General features: G+C 34.5%; 1 protein-coding gene across 3 annotated transcripts in view; it reads left to right on the top strand.

The window, feature by feature from the left end:
* The window catches only part of GMPS (guanine monophosphate synthase), a 56,673-nt gene that overhangs the window by 26,566 nt on the left and 13,428 nt on the right, over window positions 1-16,679 (top strand). For all 3 annotated transcript variants that reach the window (XM_031449601.2, XM_031449605.2, XM_064492205.1), the window contains exons 4-9: window positions 2,523-2,620; window positions 4,954-5,057; window positions 12,695-12,888; window positions 13,137-13,302; window positions 15,506-15,657; window positions 16,149-16,322. In XM_031449601.2, coding sequence (XP_031305461.2) covers window positions 2,523-2,620; window positions 4,954-5,057; window positions 12,695-12,888; window positions 13,137-13,302; window positions 15,506-15,657; window positions 16,149-16,322 — 888 coding nt within the window. The remainder of the gene's footprint in view (window positions 1-2,522; window positions 2,621-4,953; window positions 5,058-12,694; window positions 12,889-13,136; window positions 13,303-15,505; window positions 15,658-16,148; window positions 16,323-16,679) is intronic.

The following is a 16,679-nucleotide window of genomic DNA, read 5'->3' on the forward strand; positions in this document are numbered from 1 at the left end:
CACCCAGCACCCTGGGATCTGGACAACCCACCAGAGGGCCCAAGGCTTGGCCCCGCCTACCAGGGGGTTGAAACAGCTCTGGGACGACTTGGGACCCTTAACCAGCTGCCCTGGGATCTAGCCCCACTTACTAGCAGGCCAACATCAGTTTTGGGACACCCTGAACCCCATAGCCAGCCATGTCAGGGGCCAGCCTGGCTCACCAACAGGCTGACACTATCTGGTACCCCTGGCTCTGCAACCAGCACTAGCCCTGGGACCTCCGGGGCTCTGCAATCAGCTGCCTCATATCTGTCCCTGCCCACCAGCAGCCTCTATGCAGGGCAAGGCCTGGCAACAACCAACAGGACTGGGGACGAGCCATGCCTGCCCGACTGCACACAGTAGTCAGCTCACCACAACAGAAGAGCATGTACAACCCACTTCAGGGGCACCCCTAGAACATATAGCTCTGGTGACTAGAGCAGGGTGTGCTGCTGGATATTTATCTGAAGAAAACAAAAATACTAATTAGAAAACGTGTACCTTTATGTTTATTGTAGCATTATTTACTATTATTATTAGTAGCCAAGCAACCTAAGTGCCCATCAACGGATGAGTGGATAAATAAGATGTCACACACACACACAAACACACGGAGGAATGTTAGTCAGTCATAAAAAAGATTGCAGTCTGCCATTTGCCATTTGCCATAACATGGATGGACCTAGAGGGTATTATGCTAATAAGTCTGACAGAATCAGATTGATATGTGGAATCTAAAAAACAAAACAAATGAACAAACATAACAAAGCAGAAACAGAGTTATTACAGAGAAGAAGCAAGTGTTTGCCAGAGGGGAGAGGATGGGAAGAGGAGAGAAATAAGTGAGGTAAATTAAGAGGTACAAACTTTCAGATGCAAAAGTCACGAGTATGAAGTGTACAGTGAGAAAAATAGTCAATTCTTAGGTAGTATGCTGATGGATGGTCATGAGACTTACTGTGGTGATGACCTTGAAATGTTTAGAAATACTGAATCAGGGTGTTGTGTAACAGGAACTAATACAGTCTTGTAGGTCAATTATACTTCAAAAAGTAACTCAGAAAAGAGATCAGATTTGTGGTTACCTGGACCCAGGGTATAGGGAGAGGGGGAATTGGATGAAGGCAATCAAAAGGTACATACTTCTGGTTTAAGATAAATGTGTACTAGAGATGTAATCTACAACATGTATAAATACAGTTAACACTGCTGTATGTTATATATAAAAGCTAAGAGAATAAATCCTAAGAGTTCTTGTCAGAAGGATAAATATTTTTTCTGTTTTTTAAAAATTTCATAACTATATGAGGTGATGGATGTTCACTAAACTTATCATGGTAATCATTTCATGACGTATGAAGGTCAAATCATTATGCTGTACACCTTAAACTTTTATAATATCTCAATAGAACTGGAAGGAAAAAATAAGTATATGTTCCTTGGAGTCGTATCAAAAGCAAGACTAAATAGAGACTAATTGAAGTCTTCATATACGCCGGTCTTCTATGAGTTAAATGTTTGGAAATCTGTTTTGGCTACTTTGATACCTTTTCTGCTTCCTTCATTTTCAAACAGTGCACTATAGGCTTATCAGATGAGTGTGATTATTAAGTAAGAAAGATCTTACTGAGCCAGTAACATGATGATTTCTCATTTATCAAAGAATGATTTATTCAGTAAGATCTATTTACTGAGGAGGTGACAATATAAATAAATACATTTAAGAAAAGTTATCCCTGGTTCCCGTAATCAAAATTATTTTCTAATTGAGATAATTTTTGACAATGTGTCTTATTTAACTACATCATCTGGAAATTGAGTTGGCTAGGAAAGTATTCCCTGAGTTAAATAGTATTATTATTAATTGACATGTTACAGTATTTTGCTTTTTCTAGTGTCAGAAGCAAGTTCTTTTCAACTCAGAATTTTCTTCCATGATAAGAATAGCCAAATAAATATAGTAATTATGGATTCATTTGTTTGTGAATTGTCTTGACCTCTTTTCTCTGTTGCCCATCTTTTGGCTTTAATATCCTATCTCCACAGCACAGCTTTCTGCAGACTATTCCTTTGGGGCCAAAGCTTGGAGGAATTTATATCTGCCTAGTTTTAATACCAACTTAGGTACTTTCTAAGCTCAGAGTACCTTTTAAAATGCTTTTAAATTAAACTCAGATGTAAGTATTAAAGAAATCTTTATTTTAAACAGATGAATTAATTTAAAGTACATTAAGTGGAAAATTTGCCAGTGTTTAATAGAAATTAACCTCAGGTCAAATTTCTAATCTAGTTTTGTTTTGTAACTAGGCCTTTTAAGAACTGTATAATTATATATAATAATTCCAAGTTATCTACATTTCACAAACTTCCTTTATTTTTTGGGCACAAAAATAACAGCTATTCTAAAAACAAGAAATATAAATGATTAAATTAGCAAAATAAATTGGATAATTTTCTTATGATTTATATTAACATCAATTTATTTTCTTTTGGAACAGATGATGAATAAGGTATTTGGAGGTACTGTGCACAAAAAAAGTGTTAGAGAAGATGGAGTCTTCAGTGTTAGTGTGGATAACACATGCTCATTATTCAGGTATTACAGATATTTTTAATAAATAAGAATGTTAGTAGATTAACTTAAAGCTGGGAATGTTATTCTTCAAAATTGGAGATTCTGTAGTTCTGAGACAAAATTAAGGCTACAGTAGTGGCCAAAGGTGTTAATTGTCATATTTGTCTTCCAATTGAGTGTCAAGATGGCAGAGGATGGTGATACTAATAAAGAATAAGAAAAGCACTTAATGATATAATTTAAAAGCACTACTTTCTTGGACCCCCATTTGGGATTACGTATTGTGATGCCAGCATTTGTAGTTTTTCCCTTTTCACTCCTGTGAATTGTGGTTCTAAACATTACAGTGACACATGTGGCAGCTGGAAGTTAAACTGTCCTGCACTTGTGTACCTCTGCCTCTGTTCCATGTTCTTGCTCTCGGTACTTAGCAAGGTACCCATTTGCTGGACTCATTACTAAACATGTGTTTTATTTCTCTCTTCTTCACTTTCTCTACTGTACCTGAGCATAACTGTACCTGATATATTCTCTTTTAAATACAGCAAGTGCATTAATTGCTTTTATTGCTAGGTGATAATCGATTAGGTGCAGTAGCTTTAATATATTTAAAAATTGGTGAATGAGCTGTTCAGTAGCTTCTTACAGTCATTTATTTTCTTTACTTAAAAAAATAAAAAGGCTGAGTTTTCATTCAGTTTTCTCAAAGACTAGAAAACTTAAGCTTTGGTCACTTGCTTTCCTTTTCTGGGTTTTCCCATGTTTTGAGTATTGCCCATTTAGGTGTACTGGTGTATTGGTGGAGTTACTTTTTTTTTTTAACCTAAATTTCATTTTTATTTAAAAATCACATTTCCCCCTAACTGTATTAAATCTGTAAAATGCAGGCTGATATCAACGACTGAGCACATGTAGTTTTTATTTTCATTTCTTATAGCTGTGCTAATTATTATTAGTTACAGATTTGTTTATTTACAGATATTCTTAAGGCTCTATTGAGTTGTGCCGAAGTTAATTTTTAGTGAATAGTTTTCTCCAAATTAGACATATCAGAAATTTTAAAGTCCAAGTTAAGAATTTGTTTTTATTTGAAATGGAGATATGATCCCAGTTTTTACACAAAATTGGCTGTGGCTGGCTCTTCTTCAATATTAGAAGGAGCAAAGATAAAAGTATCTGTGTTCAAAGATTCTCATTTTTCAAAGGAATATTAATAAAAAAGCAAAAGTTGCTCAAAATAATTTTATGAACTGAAGCTACTCATTCCCAAAATACATTTTGATATCCGATGCTTTTTCTACTTCATAATGGAGAAGTGTTGCTTGCATTCAGCTGTATTTCAAGTGACTGCTTGTGAGAACTGCTTCAGGAATCTTGCTGGTGGTATGTGATACTACAAGAGGCTTTAAATGTAAAGATCTGGCTAAGATTTAAAGTTTTTCTGTGTTTCTAATTGTAAAATTCTGGTACTCAGTTACAACCTACACTAATCCTTCCTAACAATGGTAATGATAATAACCACCCCAAAATATCCTTTTGTCTTTAATGTACTTTATCTTCTTGTTTTATTTTTAATTTTTAATTTCTTAATCTTATTTGATACCAAGTTCTTGTTCAGACTTTTTCATAATGTAGAAAATACCTTTTTATGGTTGATTGGTTTGAATCTGAGTCCAAAGAAAGTTCACACAGTTGCATTTGATGTTACTTACATCCGTTTTAAACTATGCCATTAATGATGGCTGTTCTTAAGATAAATCCCAACAGAGATGTAATTTTGAAATTATTAATTTTATGGCCTCTTGAAACTTTTTCTATGTGTATGGTTATACCACCAACTTTATATGTTTCAGTTTTCAGTTTTTATGGATTGTCTTTTTTTGAGATTTCATATTATTATAGGTTTTATAATGGACAGAATAAACAAATTCTATCAGTGTTGCACTGTTACATACTTTCTCTATTTTCTTGATTTATACATAGAACAAGCTAGTATTTCTAAAGCCCAAAACTTCTAATTATAAGAAGAATAAGTTCTAGGAATCTAATGTACAATGTGTTGGCTGCAGTTAACAATACTGTATTTGTACACTTGAAAGTTGCTAAGAGAGTAGATCTTAAATGTTCCCACCACACACAAAAAATGCTAACTATGTGAGGTGGTGGATGTGTTAACTAACCTTTATTGTGGTAATCATTTTACATTATATATATCAAATCATCACATTGCATATTTACATAATGTTGTATGTCATTTATATCTCAATAAAGCTAGAAACAAAGCAAAATATTCCATTAATCTTGTCTTATAATTAAGCTATTTGTGTATTGTGTTTTATTTTTTATGTGTTTAGGGGCCTTCAGAAGGAAGAAATTGTTTTGCTTACCCATGGAGATAGTGTAGACAAAGTAGCTGATGGATTCAAGGTTGTGGCACGTTCTGGGAACATTGTGGCAGGTGAAAATTCTAAAACTTTTGCAAATTTAATTTTTAAAAGTTTATCTGAAGAGTCTAAGCTATGTTTCTGTATGAGGTACAGTTTTTGATGTTTCTTATTTTGTAAAGATAATGTAAATGTCATGAGGTCAACCATTAATTTACGAAAGGTATTTATTTAATATTAGAAGGATTATTTAGAAGTCACTAGTTTGCTATAAAATACTTTTAAAAATGTTTATTCTGATATGTTTTTCAGATATAAAATACAGCTATTACAACTCAGGAAAAATTTGAGAACTGTCTTTCTAGCATGCTATATTCATAATTGCCCCCCCCCCCTTTAATGACTTTCTTAGGTATATATAGGCATGTATATACCAGACTAAGCATTCAGGACATTTCTCTGAACCAGGGTTGTTAGACTGTTACCTGTGAGTCAGATCTATCTGTAGTCTGTTTTTGTTTATTTCCAGGAACTAAGAATGATTTTTACCTTATTAAAAGGTAGTAATAAAAGACAGGGACTTGTATGTATGTGTCCCACCAAGCTTAAAATTTATACTATCTGGCCCTTTGTAGGAAGTTTGCCAACTCACGTTCTAAACCATTTTTTGTTCTCTCTCTCTCTCTCTTTTTTTTTTTTTTTTTTTTTTTTTTGAGGAAAAGGAGTTGATTTTCTGACAGTTTCTGATTTTTCCCTTGCTTGCTTGAATAATTGTAACATAAATAATCACCAGTAATCCTGGATATCAGTAAAATAAAAAAGTGAGTTTATCAGTGAAGTTCTTGTTTGAAATGCCACACCTGAAAAATTGGAAAAAAGATTTGTGGATAAATTGAATTGAGTAATTTGCCTGCAATTCAATGATAGACTAATATATTAGCATCAAAATTATCAAGAATGGTTTTCATGTTGTCAGGTTTTAATTTCATATGAAAGATCAAAAGTGGTAGGTAGGTTTATTTATTTTTATTCACTCAGCAAATATTTGCGTACCCACATATGCCAGGCAAAGTTCCGGGTGCCAATGAACAAAATGGACAAAAATCTCTGTTTAATGTGCTAGTTGGTGAGGGCAGGGGTGGGTTATGGATGGGTCTGACAGTACACAGATAAATGCAGAATGTCAGATGTTAGACAATGTTGAAGTTCATTGAAAAAACAGAAGAGAGGAGTGTTGTGAAATGTATGATTAGGGTTGAGTTACTCTTTTATATAGGATATTCTGAGAAGGTGTTTCTATTAGATGATATTGGACATGGAGGAAGTAAGTGCTGATCTCTCTGGATATTTGGGGAAAGAGTATATGGCAGTACAAAGCTCCTGGAATGGGACCATGTTTGAGGAGCAGCAGGGAAACCGTGTGGTTAGAGCAGAGTAAGCATAGGGGAGTGTGGTAGTTGAGGTCAGAGAGGTTTTGAAAGTTAGAACATGACCTTTGAGGCCATTGTGAAAATGTTGGCTTTACTCATAGTAAGGTGGAGTTTTGAACAAAGGAGGGAGAGACATGATCTGATTTCAGGATTACCCTGGTTATAGTGAGGAAAAAAGAGACAGAGTTAAATGTAGAAGCAGAGAGACCAGCTAGAAGTCTATTATATATTACAGTAATCAGGAAAGGAGACTATGTGCAAGGAACCGGGTGGTGGAGGTGCAAGTGCTCAGGGGTGATTGAATTCTCATACAGATATTTTACATATTTTGTTAGACTGATACCTAAGTATTTCATTTTGGGGGGGAGGTGCTAATATTAATTGAATTGTATTTTTAATTTTAAATTCCACTTTTTCATTGCTGGTACATGGGAAAGCAGTGAACTTTTATGTAATTGTAATCACTTACTGATTCCAAGTGTTTTTGGTTGATTTTTTCAAATTTTATATGTAGACGATCATGTCATCTGTGAACAAAGTCTGTTTTATTTCTTTTTTCCCATTCTGTATATCTTTCATTTCCTTTTCTTCTCCTATTGTATTAGCTAGGACTTCTAGTATGTTGAAAAGCGGTGGTGAGAGGGAACATGCTTGCTTCGTTTTTGATCTTAGTGGGAAAGTTTTGAGTTTCTATGGTTAGGTATGATGTTTAGCTGTAGGTTTTTTAAAAGATACTCTTCATTAGTTGGAGAAGTTCCCCTCTATTCCTAATCTGTGGAGAGTTTTTAATCATTAGTGGGTGTTCGGATATTTTTCAGATGCTTTTTCTGCGTCTGTTGATATGATCATGTAATGTTTCTTTTAGCCTACTGATGTGATGGATTACATTAACTGATTTTTGAATGTTGAACTAGCCTTGCTGGGATAAATCCTGCTTGGTCATGGTGTATAATTCTTTTTATACATTGTTAGTTTCATTTTTGGGGAGGATTTTTACATCTGTGTTTATGAAAGATATTGGTGTTTAGTTTTTTTTTTGTAATACAGTAATGGATTCATCTCTTCTTTGAGAATGGACGACTCCTTTATATTTACATATATATGTATATATGCCTCTATTCTTGATAACTTTTCTTGGCTGAAGTCTGCTCTGATATTAATATAGCTACTCATGCTGTCTTATAATTAGTGTTACCATGATAATACTTTTTTCTGTCTATTGTCTTTTAATCTGTATGTGTTCTTATATTTAAAGTGCATTTCTCGTAGACAATACATATTTAGGTTTTGCTTCTTGATCCACGGTAACAATCTCTGTATTTTATTGGTGCATTTAGACCATTGGTGTTTAAAGTGATTGTTGATAAGATTGGATTAATATCTTTCTTATCTGTTACTGTCTTATATTTGTTGTTTTTGTTCTTTGTTCCTATTTTGTTTTTCTGTTCTTTTTCTGCCTTTTATGGTTTTAATTGAGCATTTTGTATGATTCCATTTTCTTTTTTCATAACATGTAAGTTATACTTCTTTTTTTTTTTTTTTTTTTACTTTTCTCAGAAAAAGTTGCCCTAGATTTTACAATATACATTTACAACTAACCCAGGTTCACTTTCAAATAATGTTACACCACTTCACAGGTAGTGTACCTTATAATAACAAAATAAAACTAATTCTTCCCTCTTATTCCCTTTACATTGCTGTCATTCATGTCACTTAGAAGTAAGCATGAATAAGATTATCTGTATATATAAGCATACATAACTATACATTGTTGCTATTATTTCGAATGAACTTATCTGTTAAATCTATTAGGAAGGAAAAGGTTTTATTTTGCCTACATTCCTTTTTTGATGTTCCTTTTTTTAGGTAGATCCAAGTTTTTGATCTTTATCATTTTTCTTCTCTCTAAAGAACTTCTTTTAACATTTCTTGCAAGACAGTCTACTGGCAACAAATTGCCTCAATTTTTGTTTGAGAAAATCTTTTATTTTTCCAGTACTTTTGAAGGATAATGTCTCAGGGCACAGACTTCTGGGTTGGTGGTTTTTTTTCTCCTAACATTTAAAAAAAATTTAACTTTTCCTGCTTTATTGAATTATAATTGACAAAATTATAAGATATTTAAAGTGTACAGTGTGATGATTTGATGTACATATACATTGTGAAAGGATTTTCCCCCACTGAGTTAATCTAACCCATCCATCACATCACATATGGCTGATCCTTACACAGCACAGGCTTTAACTGTGTGGGTCAATTTATATGTGGATTTTTTTCACTAAATCACAGTACTGTGTAATCTGTGGTTGGTTGAAATTGTGGGTACAGAAGGCCAACAGTAAAGTTGTATGTAGGTTTTTGTTTGCACTAAGGTTAGGGACCCCTAAGCCCCACATTTTTCATTTTTCAAGGGTCAATTGTATTTCCTTTTCTTTTTCTTTCTTTCTTTTTTTTTTTGGTGAGAACATTTAAGTTCTACTGGCTTAGCAAGTTTCCATCATCTAATACAGTGTTATCAGCTATAGTCACCATATTATACATTAGATCCTCAGACTTTATCTTCTGAGAGTTTGTACCCTTTTACCAACCTCTTTGTATTCACTCCATCCCCCAACCCCTGGCTGCCACTTTTCCATTTTCTGTTTAGAATTCAGCTTTTTTTTTTTTTTTTTTAAAGATTCTACTAAGTGATATCATGCATTGTTTGTCTTTCTCTGTCTGGCTTACTTAGTTTATAGCTCTCTAGGTTCATCCATGTTGTTGCAAATGACAGGATTTCCTTTTTTGAGGCTGTGTACTATTCCAGAGTGTGTGTGTGTGTATTCTGTCTGTTTGTCTGTCTGTCTATCACATTTTCTTTATCCATTCATCTGTCAGTGAACACTTAGTATGTTTCTACACCTTGGCCATTGTGAATAATGCTACAGTGAACATACAGATATTTCTTTGAGATTTCGCTTTATTTCCTTTGGATATATATCTAGTAGTGGGATTGTTGGATCATATGGTAGTTCTATTTTTAATTTTTTGTGGAATCTCCATATTGTTTTTCATAGTGGCTCTGCCAGTTTACAGTATACATTTCTACCAACAGTCTACAAGGATTCACTTTCCTCCGTATCTTTGCCAGCATTTGGTATGTTGTCTTTTTTATAATAGACATCCTAACAGGTGTGAGGTGATATGTCATTGTGGGCTTGATTTGCATTTCCTTGATGATTAGTGGTGTTGAGGACCTTTTTATGTACCTGTTGGCCATTTGTAGGCCTTCTTTGGAAAAATGTCTATTCAGATCCTTTGCCCACTTTTTATTTGGGTTATTTGGTTTTTTTTTTTGCTATTGAATTGTGTGAATTCTTTGTATGTTTTAGGTATTAACTTCTTACTGGATAGTTTGCAAGTATTTTCTCTCATTTCATAGGTTGTCTTTTTGTTTTGTTGATAGTTTTTGCTGTGCAAAGACTTTTTAGTTTGAGGTGGTCTGATTTGTTTATTTTTGCTTTTGTTGCCTTTTCTTTTGGTGTCAAATCCAAAAAACCATTACCAAGGTCATTGTCAAGGAACTTTGCCCCTATGTTTTTTTCTAGGAATTTTATGATTTCAGGTTTCATATTAAAGTCTGTGATGCATTTTGAATTGAATTTTGTGTATGGTTTAAGACAGGGATCCAGTTTCATTCTGTTACATGTGGCTATCCAGTTTTCCCAACACCATTTATTGAAGGGACTATCCTTTGCTCATTATGTATTCTTGGCTCCTTTGTCATAAATTGACTGTATGTCTGTGGGTTTATTTTTGGGCCTTTGATTCTGTTCCATAGGTCTGTTTTTATCCCAATACCATACTGTTTTGATGACGCAACCTTTGTAGTATACTTTGAAATGTGATGCTTCCAGATTTATTATTCTTTCTCAAGATTGATTTAGCTATTTGGGATCTTTTGCGATTCCATACACATTTTGGGATTGTTTTTTCTATTGTGAAAAAAGTTATTGGAATTTGGATAGAGATCGAATTGAATCTGTAGATTACTTTGGATAGAATTTACATTTTAACAATATTAATTCTAATCCTTGGACATGAAATATCTTTTTATTTATGCCTCCAGTTTCTTTCATCAAGGTATTAGAGTGTTCCGTGTACAGATTTTTCTCCTTTTTGGTTAAATTTATTCCTGTTTTATTCTTTTTAATTTTGTTGATGGGAATGTTTTCTTATTTCTCCTTCTGATAGTTTGTTGTTGGTGCATACACAGTTGATTTCTATATGTTGATTTTTCTATCCTGCAACTTTGCTAAAATAATTTATTAGTAATAATAGTGTTTTGGTGGAGTCTTTAGGGTTTTCTAGATATAATGTCACATCATCTGCAAATAGAGACAAATAGACAGTTTTACTTCTTCATTTCCAGTTTGGATCACTTTTATTTCTTTTCCATAACTGATTGGTCTGGGTAGGATTTCCAGTACTATGTTGAATGAAAGTGACCAGAGTGGGCATCCTTGTCTTGTTCCTGATCTTAGAGGAAAGGCTTTTCACCATTGAGTGTGATGTTAATTGTGGGCTTGTTGTATATGGCCTTCATTATGTTGAGGTACATTCCTTCTGTCTCCAGTTTGTTGAGAGTTTGTGTCATGTATGGGTGTTGAATTTTATCTGTTGCTCTTTCTGCATCTGTTGAAATGACCATATTACTTTTATCCTTCATTTTGTTAATGTGGTGTATCACTTGATTGGCAGATGTTGAACCATCTCTGCATCCCTGGAATAAATCCCACTTGATTATGTCATGTGATCCTTTTAATATATTGTATTTGGTTTGCTAATACTTTGTTGAGGACTTTTTACAACTATATTTATCAGAGATAATTGGCCTGTGATTTTCTTTTCTTGTCATCTTTTCTTGTCTGGCTTTGATATCAGAGTATTGCTTGCATCATAGAATGAGTTTGGAAGTGTTCTTGTCTTTCTTATTTTTTTGGAAGAGTTGGATAAGAGTTGGTATTATTTCTTTAAATGTTTGGTAGAGTTCACTGGTAAAGCCATCTGGTCCTGCCAGTTTTGGGGAGGTGTTTGATTATTGATTCTGATATGTTTTGAAGGCAGAGGCAAAGGATCTGCTGTTGGATTGCATGTGGTGTGGGAAAGAGAGAGTAGACAGTTGAGTTTTAACTTCCAAATTTCTCAGCCTAAACAATCAGAAGGATGGAATTTCTGTTTATCTGATGGGAGGGAATGCAAGAGTTTGAGCTAGCTTATGAGGTTCTAGATGCCTTATTGAACATTGAAATGAAGGTATGAATAGGCAGTTGTATATTTGAGTCAAGACAGTAGAAGAGAAAACTGGGCTAGAGAAATAAATTGGGGGGTATACCAACATATGGACAGAATTTAAGGTCATGAGAGTTTGGGATCACTCAAAGTGTTTTGAGAAGAGATGTAAGGGCTGAGTACTTGGTGACTTTCATGTGTAGAGATGGATAAGATGAAGAGCTAGCAAAGAAGATTCAGAAGGGATAAGAAATGAACCAAGAGAGTGGTGTCCTAGAAGCTGAGTAAAGAAAGTGTGAGGTTCCCTGATAGAGTACGATGAGTATAAGTTTGGGAGTCTGGCAGGCCTGATTTTACTACTTAACTAGCTGGGAATTCAGGCAAGTTTCTTGATATCTCAGAGCCATAAACAGGGGCTGTATGTAAAAACATCTAGCCTAACATCTGCTGCTTTATAGATAATAATTTGTCAGAAACATTAATCAAGTCCCTGAAGTTATATTTGTGGTTAATAATATCTGAGGAAGAAACACACTAGATTATTCTGATAGGTTTAATGTTTCAGGATCTTATAATATAGAAAATTGGTAGCTGCACATTGCATGTGAGAAGCATATGGGACTGAGAACCAAAATTGAGTATCAGTGCATTAAATAGACAAGACAATTGCAGTAACCTGGGTGGAGAAGTGAGGGTGCTATGAAATAATCTCTGTAGAACTTTTCTTACTGTCATATATATACTGTTCATTAATTACTACATAAAGAAAGACTTTTATAAAGATAGATCATGACAATGTAGACTTTCTTTGTATTGTGTTTTTTTCCCCTTATAGCTAAAAGTTGACTAATTTGTGTCAGTTTTCACATTTATAGGGGAAGAAATTGTGAGGAATTACTGTGGGTACTGGCTGAGTCCTTTCACACTTGATCTTAGCCAAAAGGCCGAGAAGCGATGGCTGAGTCCTTTCAATGCGAAAAAAAATTAATTTGTTATTTTTCTCTATAAAGGTATAGCAAATGAGTCTAAAAAATTATATGGAGCACAGTTCCACCCTGAAGTTGGCCTTACAGAAAATGGGAAAGTAATACTGAAGAATTTCCTCTATGATATAGCTGGGTGCAGTGGGACCTTCACTGTGCAGAACAGAGAACTTGAGTGCATTCGAGAGATCAAAGAGAGAGTGGGTACATCAAAAGTTTTGGTAAGCGATTTACACCTGTAAGTCTAAATTTTTGTCAATAATGTTGGAACTCAGAATTGGCTTCCTCAACATAGCCCTTAAATGTTGGCTGCGTGATCATGTGCTTTGTGAGTTGCACTTTCAGAGCGCTTTTCCAGTTACCGTACCTACCTTTGATAACAGTGTTTTTTAGGTAGTGATTTAAGATGATAGCTTTTGTCATCTTTTTCCTTATTCTACTCAGTTTTTCTTTTCATTTCACCTTTTAGGTTTTACTCAGTGGTGGAGTAGACTCAACAGTTTGTACAGCTTTGTTGAATCGTGCTTTGAACCAAGATCAGGTCATTGCTGTGCACATTGATAATGGATTTATGAGAAAACGAGAAAGTCAGTCTGTAGAAGAGGCCCTCAAAAAGCTTGGAATTCAAGTGAAAGGTATTGATGAACTCCAGAAAAGTTAGTTTACGTGTCAGGGCTTATTAAATCAAATCTAGCCTATGGTTTAAGTAAGTGCATTACCTTAACCAAGTACAGTTTTCCCAATAAGCTTATGGTTGAAAATGTTTCTTAATTTTACATTACAATTCTGGTTCAAGAGGGGTTCCAGTGTAAATTTTAAAACTGTTGATTACTCCTAATGTTTTATATGGATCAACAAGTTACCATTTTCTAGCTACCATTCTGTTCTTTCTATTCATTCTTTTTTAAATTATGTTTTCCCACCCATAATATCTGTGCATGAGAATATCCAAACTTTCCTGTTACAGATACAGATGTACAGATTATTTTACAGATAAAAGAGCTTATATAGAGAAAAGGAGTGAAGCGTCTATAAGTCACTTTTTTTAGGGCCACTAGTAAACTTTTTAAGCCTTAACTGCATTTACATTTGTGGATATCTTGTATACTTTTTAAAGACAAGACATAATCAATAGAGTGAAATTAAGTCAATAGTTTAATGATATAAACTACATATTATTGATTTAATTGGAATTGTTGCTAAAAGATGCGAATATAAAATGAAGACAGAGTTAAAAATGAAGTAAAGATGAATCTGTTTCTTTTCCCCTTTTGAAACTTCACTAAAATAACAGTATAGGCATTAAAACAAGTGTAATGCCACAAGGATAATAAGGAATAGAGAGGAGGTGATAGCAGTCTAATGGTTTCAACAAAATGTTGGAATGTGGAAAGTAGACGGATAATGCAAAGTTTCTCTGATAAGCTAATGAAACTTAAATTTCAGGATCCTCATTAGCGAAGCCTTTTCTAAAACCTGGGGAAAGACCCTAGTAGTGTCCTTCACGTGGTCATAAATTTTATGAAATTCGCAAGTAAGATATTTTAATAATTTGTAATTAATTTAGTTTACTGAATCTTTCCATCTAACTCGCTTTCTTTTGGGTGGTTTTGGGGTGTAGGCATTTTAAGATTAGGCTAAGGAAAAGTTGAGTTGGGGGTACACTTAGTTGGGGTTTAGTGCTATATATGCAATGTGCAATTGTTTCTGTATATAGTTTGTGTTAGCTATCCTAGTCTTAACTTGTGATTTAAAAAAATGCGTCTCTTGTTAATTCTTTTTCTCGAAGGAAGCCTCCAAATTGTAAATGTTTCAGCCCCACAAAAACCTGCATCTGTCCCTGTTAACTGACATAGGAGAAACTTCACAACCTTGGTGTGGGGAGTAAGGGAAGGAAGCCAACAAAAAGCAACACTTCTGGGGAAGCTCAGGAGTTGGAACATTGGCTTCCCTGTTGGGCCTGGCTCACTGAGTCATTTTAAAACTGATTTGTTAAAAATCTGAGAGCAGATCTTTTTCCTTAAAACAGGAACACACTGCTGCTATCCCTTTTCATCAAGAGAGGCTAAACAAGAGAAACTCTGGACTTGGGCATATTAATTCCAGGCAGAGTTGAGGGTGGAAGTAATATTCTACATTAAAAACAGTAAAATTAAGTAAAAATTTCCTGGTATCTCCCTCCTCCCACAACTTCCTCTGTTCAACTACCAAAATGCTGATAGGCAGGAAACTGGAGATACCTTCTCTGGGATAAATGACCAGCTTAAGAGAAAGACCTGCAAATTCACTGGTGGTCCCGAGTGAAGTAGCCAGCTGCCTTGGCATCTTACAGCGAAGCCCAGCAGTTGTTCAGCTTTATTACCAAATAGAGATTTTAGTTAGTTGTTTTTAAATATTTCACTATTAAATATAAAAGGACAGCCAAGGATCGCTGAATATATGTTCATAGACATCAAGTTTTTAAGAGACTTGGTCAGTATGAAATTCTGAGAACTCTGATCCCTGTATATCTGCTACTGCTTTAATTCCTTTGGGGCTTTGCTTCTTGCTGGGGCTTTTGCTGTTGCTCTGGTGAAACACTGAATAGAGGGAAAGCAATTAGCATAATTTGTGATATTATGGGCCAAGATCATTAAATGCGACAGGATTCTCAAAAGAATAAAATTTAATGAGTGCCTGTGTGTGGACTCATGGTTTATTGGTGGTTCTGAAATATGTAGGCAAACTAAAGGGAGATCAGAGGATCTGTCTAGGTTTTCTTTTTGTTGTTTGACCTATTATTTATGATTTAAAACAATCTTCTATGAGTTTAAAACATGCTTCTCCCCTCTTCCCCAGTGATAAATGCTGCTCATTCTTTTTATAATGGAACAACAACTCTACCAATATCAGATGAAGACAGAACTCCACGAAAAAGAATAAGCAAAACATTAAATATGACTACGAGTCCTGAGGAGAAAAGAAAAATCATTGGGGATACTTTTGTTAAGGTACCTTTTTAACATCCTCAACGTGTACTATTTTTGATGTGAATTTTAGTATTTTTTTCTTGTCATTATACCAGATAACCACATTTTCTGGCTAATGTTAATTCCTTTGTTAGCTAAGAGTTTTACTGTGTATTGCTATCCTACTGACCAGTAGAAAGCGTTTTATGTTTTAAAAAACAAGTGTACTTATTTTGTCAGGCTATTGGTTTAATTGTTTAAGGATAGGTGTTTTCACTTGATATTATATTTTAGTTCTTTGGGTATTTCAGTGGCTAGTTTTTTTTTTAGGCTTTTGATGGGAATATTGGCATAACTTTTTGAATCATGTCAAGGATATGTTCTAAAGGAGTTTATTTTGGGGACTGGTGGATTTCATCTCCTGGTCAGTATTGCAAAAGGACTGTTGAAAAATTTAGCTGAAAGTATAAACTTCTGTTGTCTTTTAGAAAAAATTCACTTCTTAAAAGGCTGTTTACTCCCGTTGATTATAGATTGCCAATGAAGTAATTGGAGAAATGAACCTGAAACCAGAGGAGGTTTTCCTTGCCCAAGGTACTTTACGGCCTGATCTAATTGAAAGTGCATCCCTTGTTGCAAGTGGCAAAGCTGAACTCATCAAAACCCATCACAATGACACAGAGCTTATCAGAAAGTTGAGAGAGGAGGTAAGAGCTTATGAGAACTTGTGCCATAAATCCTCCCTCCCTTCCCCGCTCCCTTAATCATTTTTTAAGTGTACAGTTCAGTAATGTTAAGCATATTTGTATTGTGAAACAGATCTCCACAACTTTTCCATCTTCCCAAACTGAAACTATATACCTATTGAACAACAGCTACCCTTTTCTCCTTCTCCTTAACCCCAGTAACCTACCACTTTACTTTGTTTCAGTGAATTTGACTACTTTGGATACCTCATATAAGTGAAATCAGTGTTTGTCTTTTTGTGACTGGCTTATTTCACTTAGTATAATAGATCCTCAAGGTTCTTCCATGTTGTAGCCTGTGACAGGATTTCCTTCCTT

This window comes from Camelus dromedarius, chromosome 2, assembly GCF_036321535.1.
Source record: "Camelus dromedarius isolate mCamDro1 chromosome 2, mCamDro1.pat, whole genome shotgun sequence".
NCBI lineage: Eukaryota > Metazoa > Chordata > Mammalia > Artiodactyla > Camelidae > Camelus > Camelus dromedarius.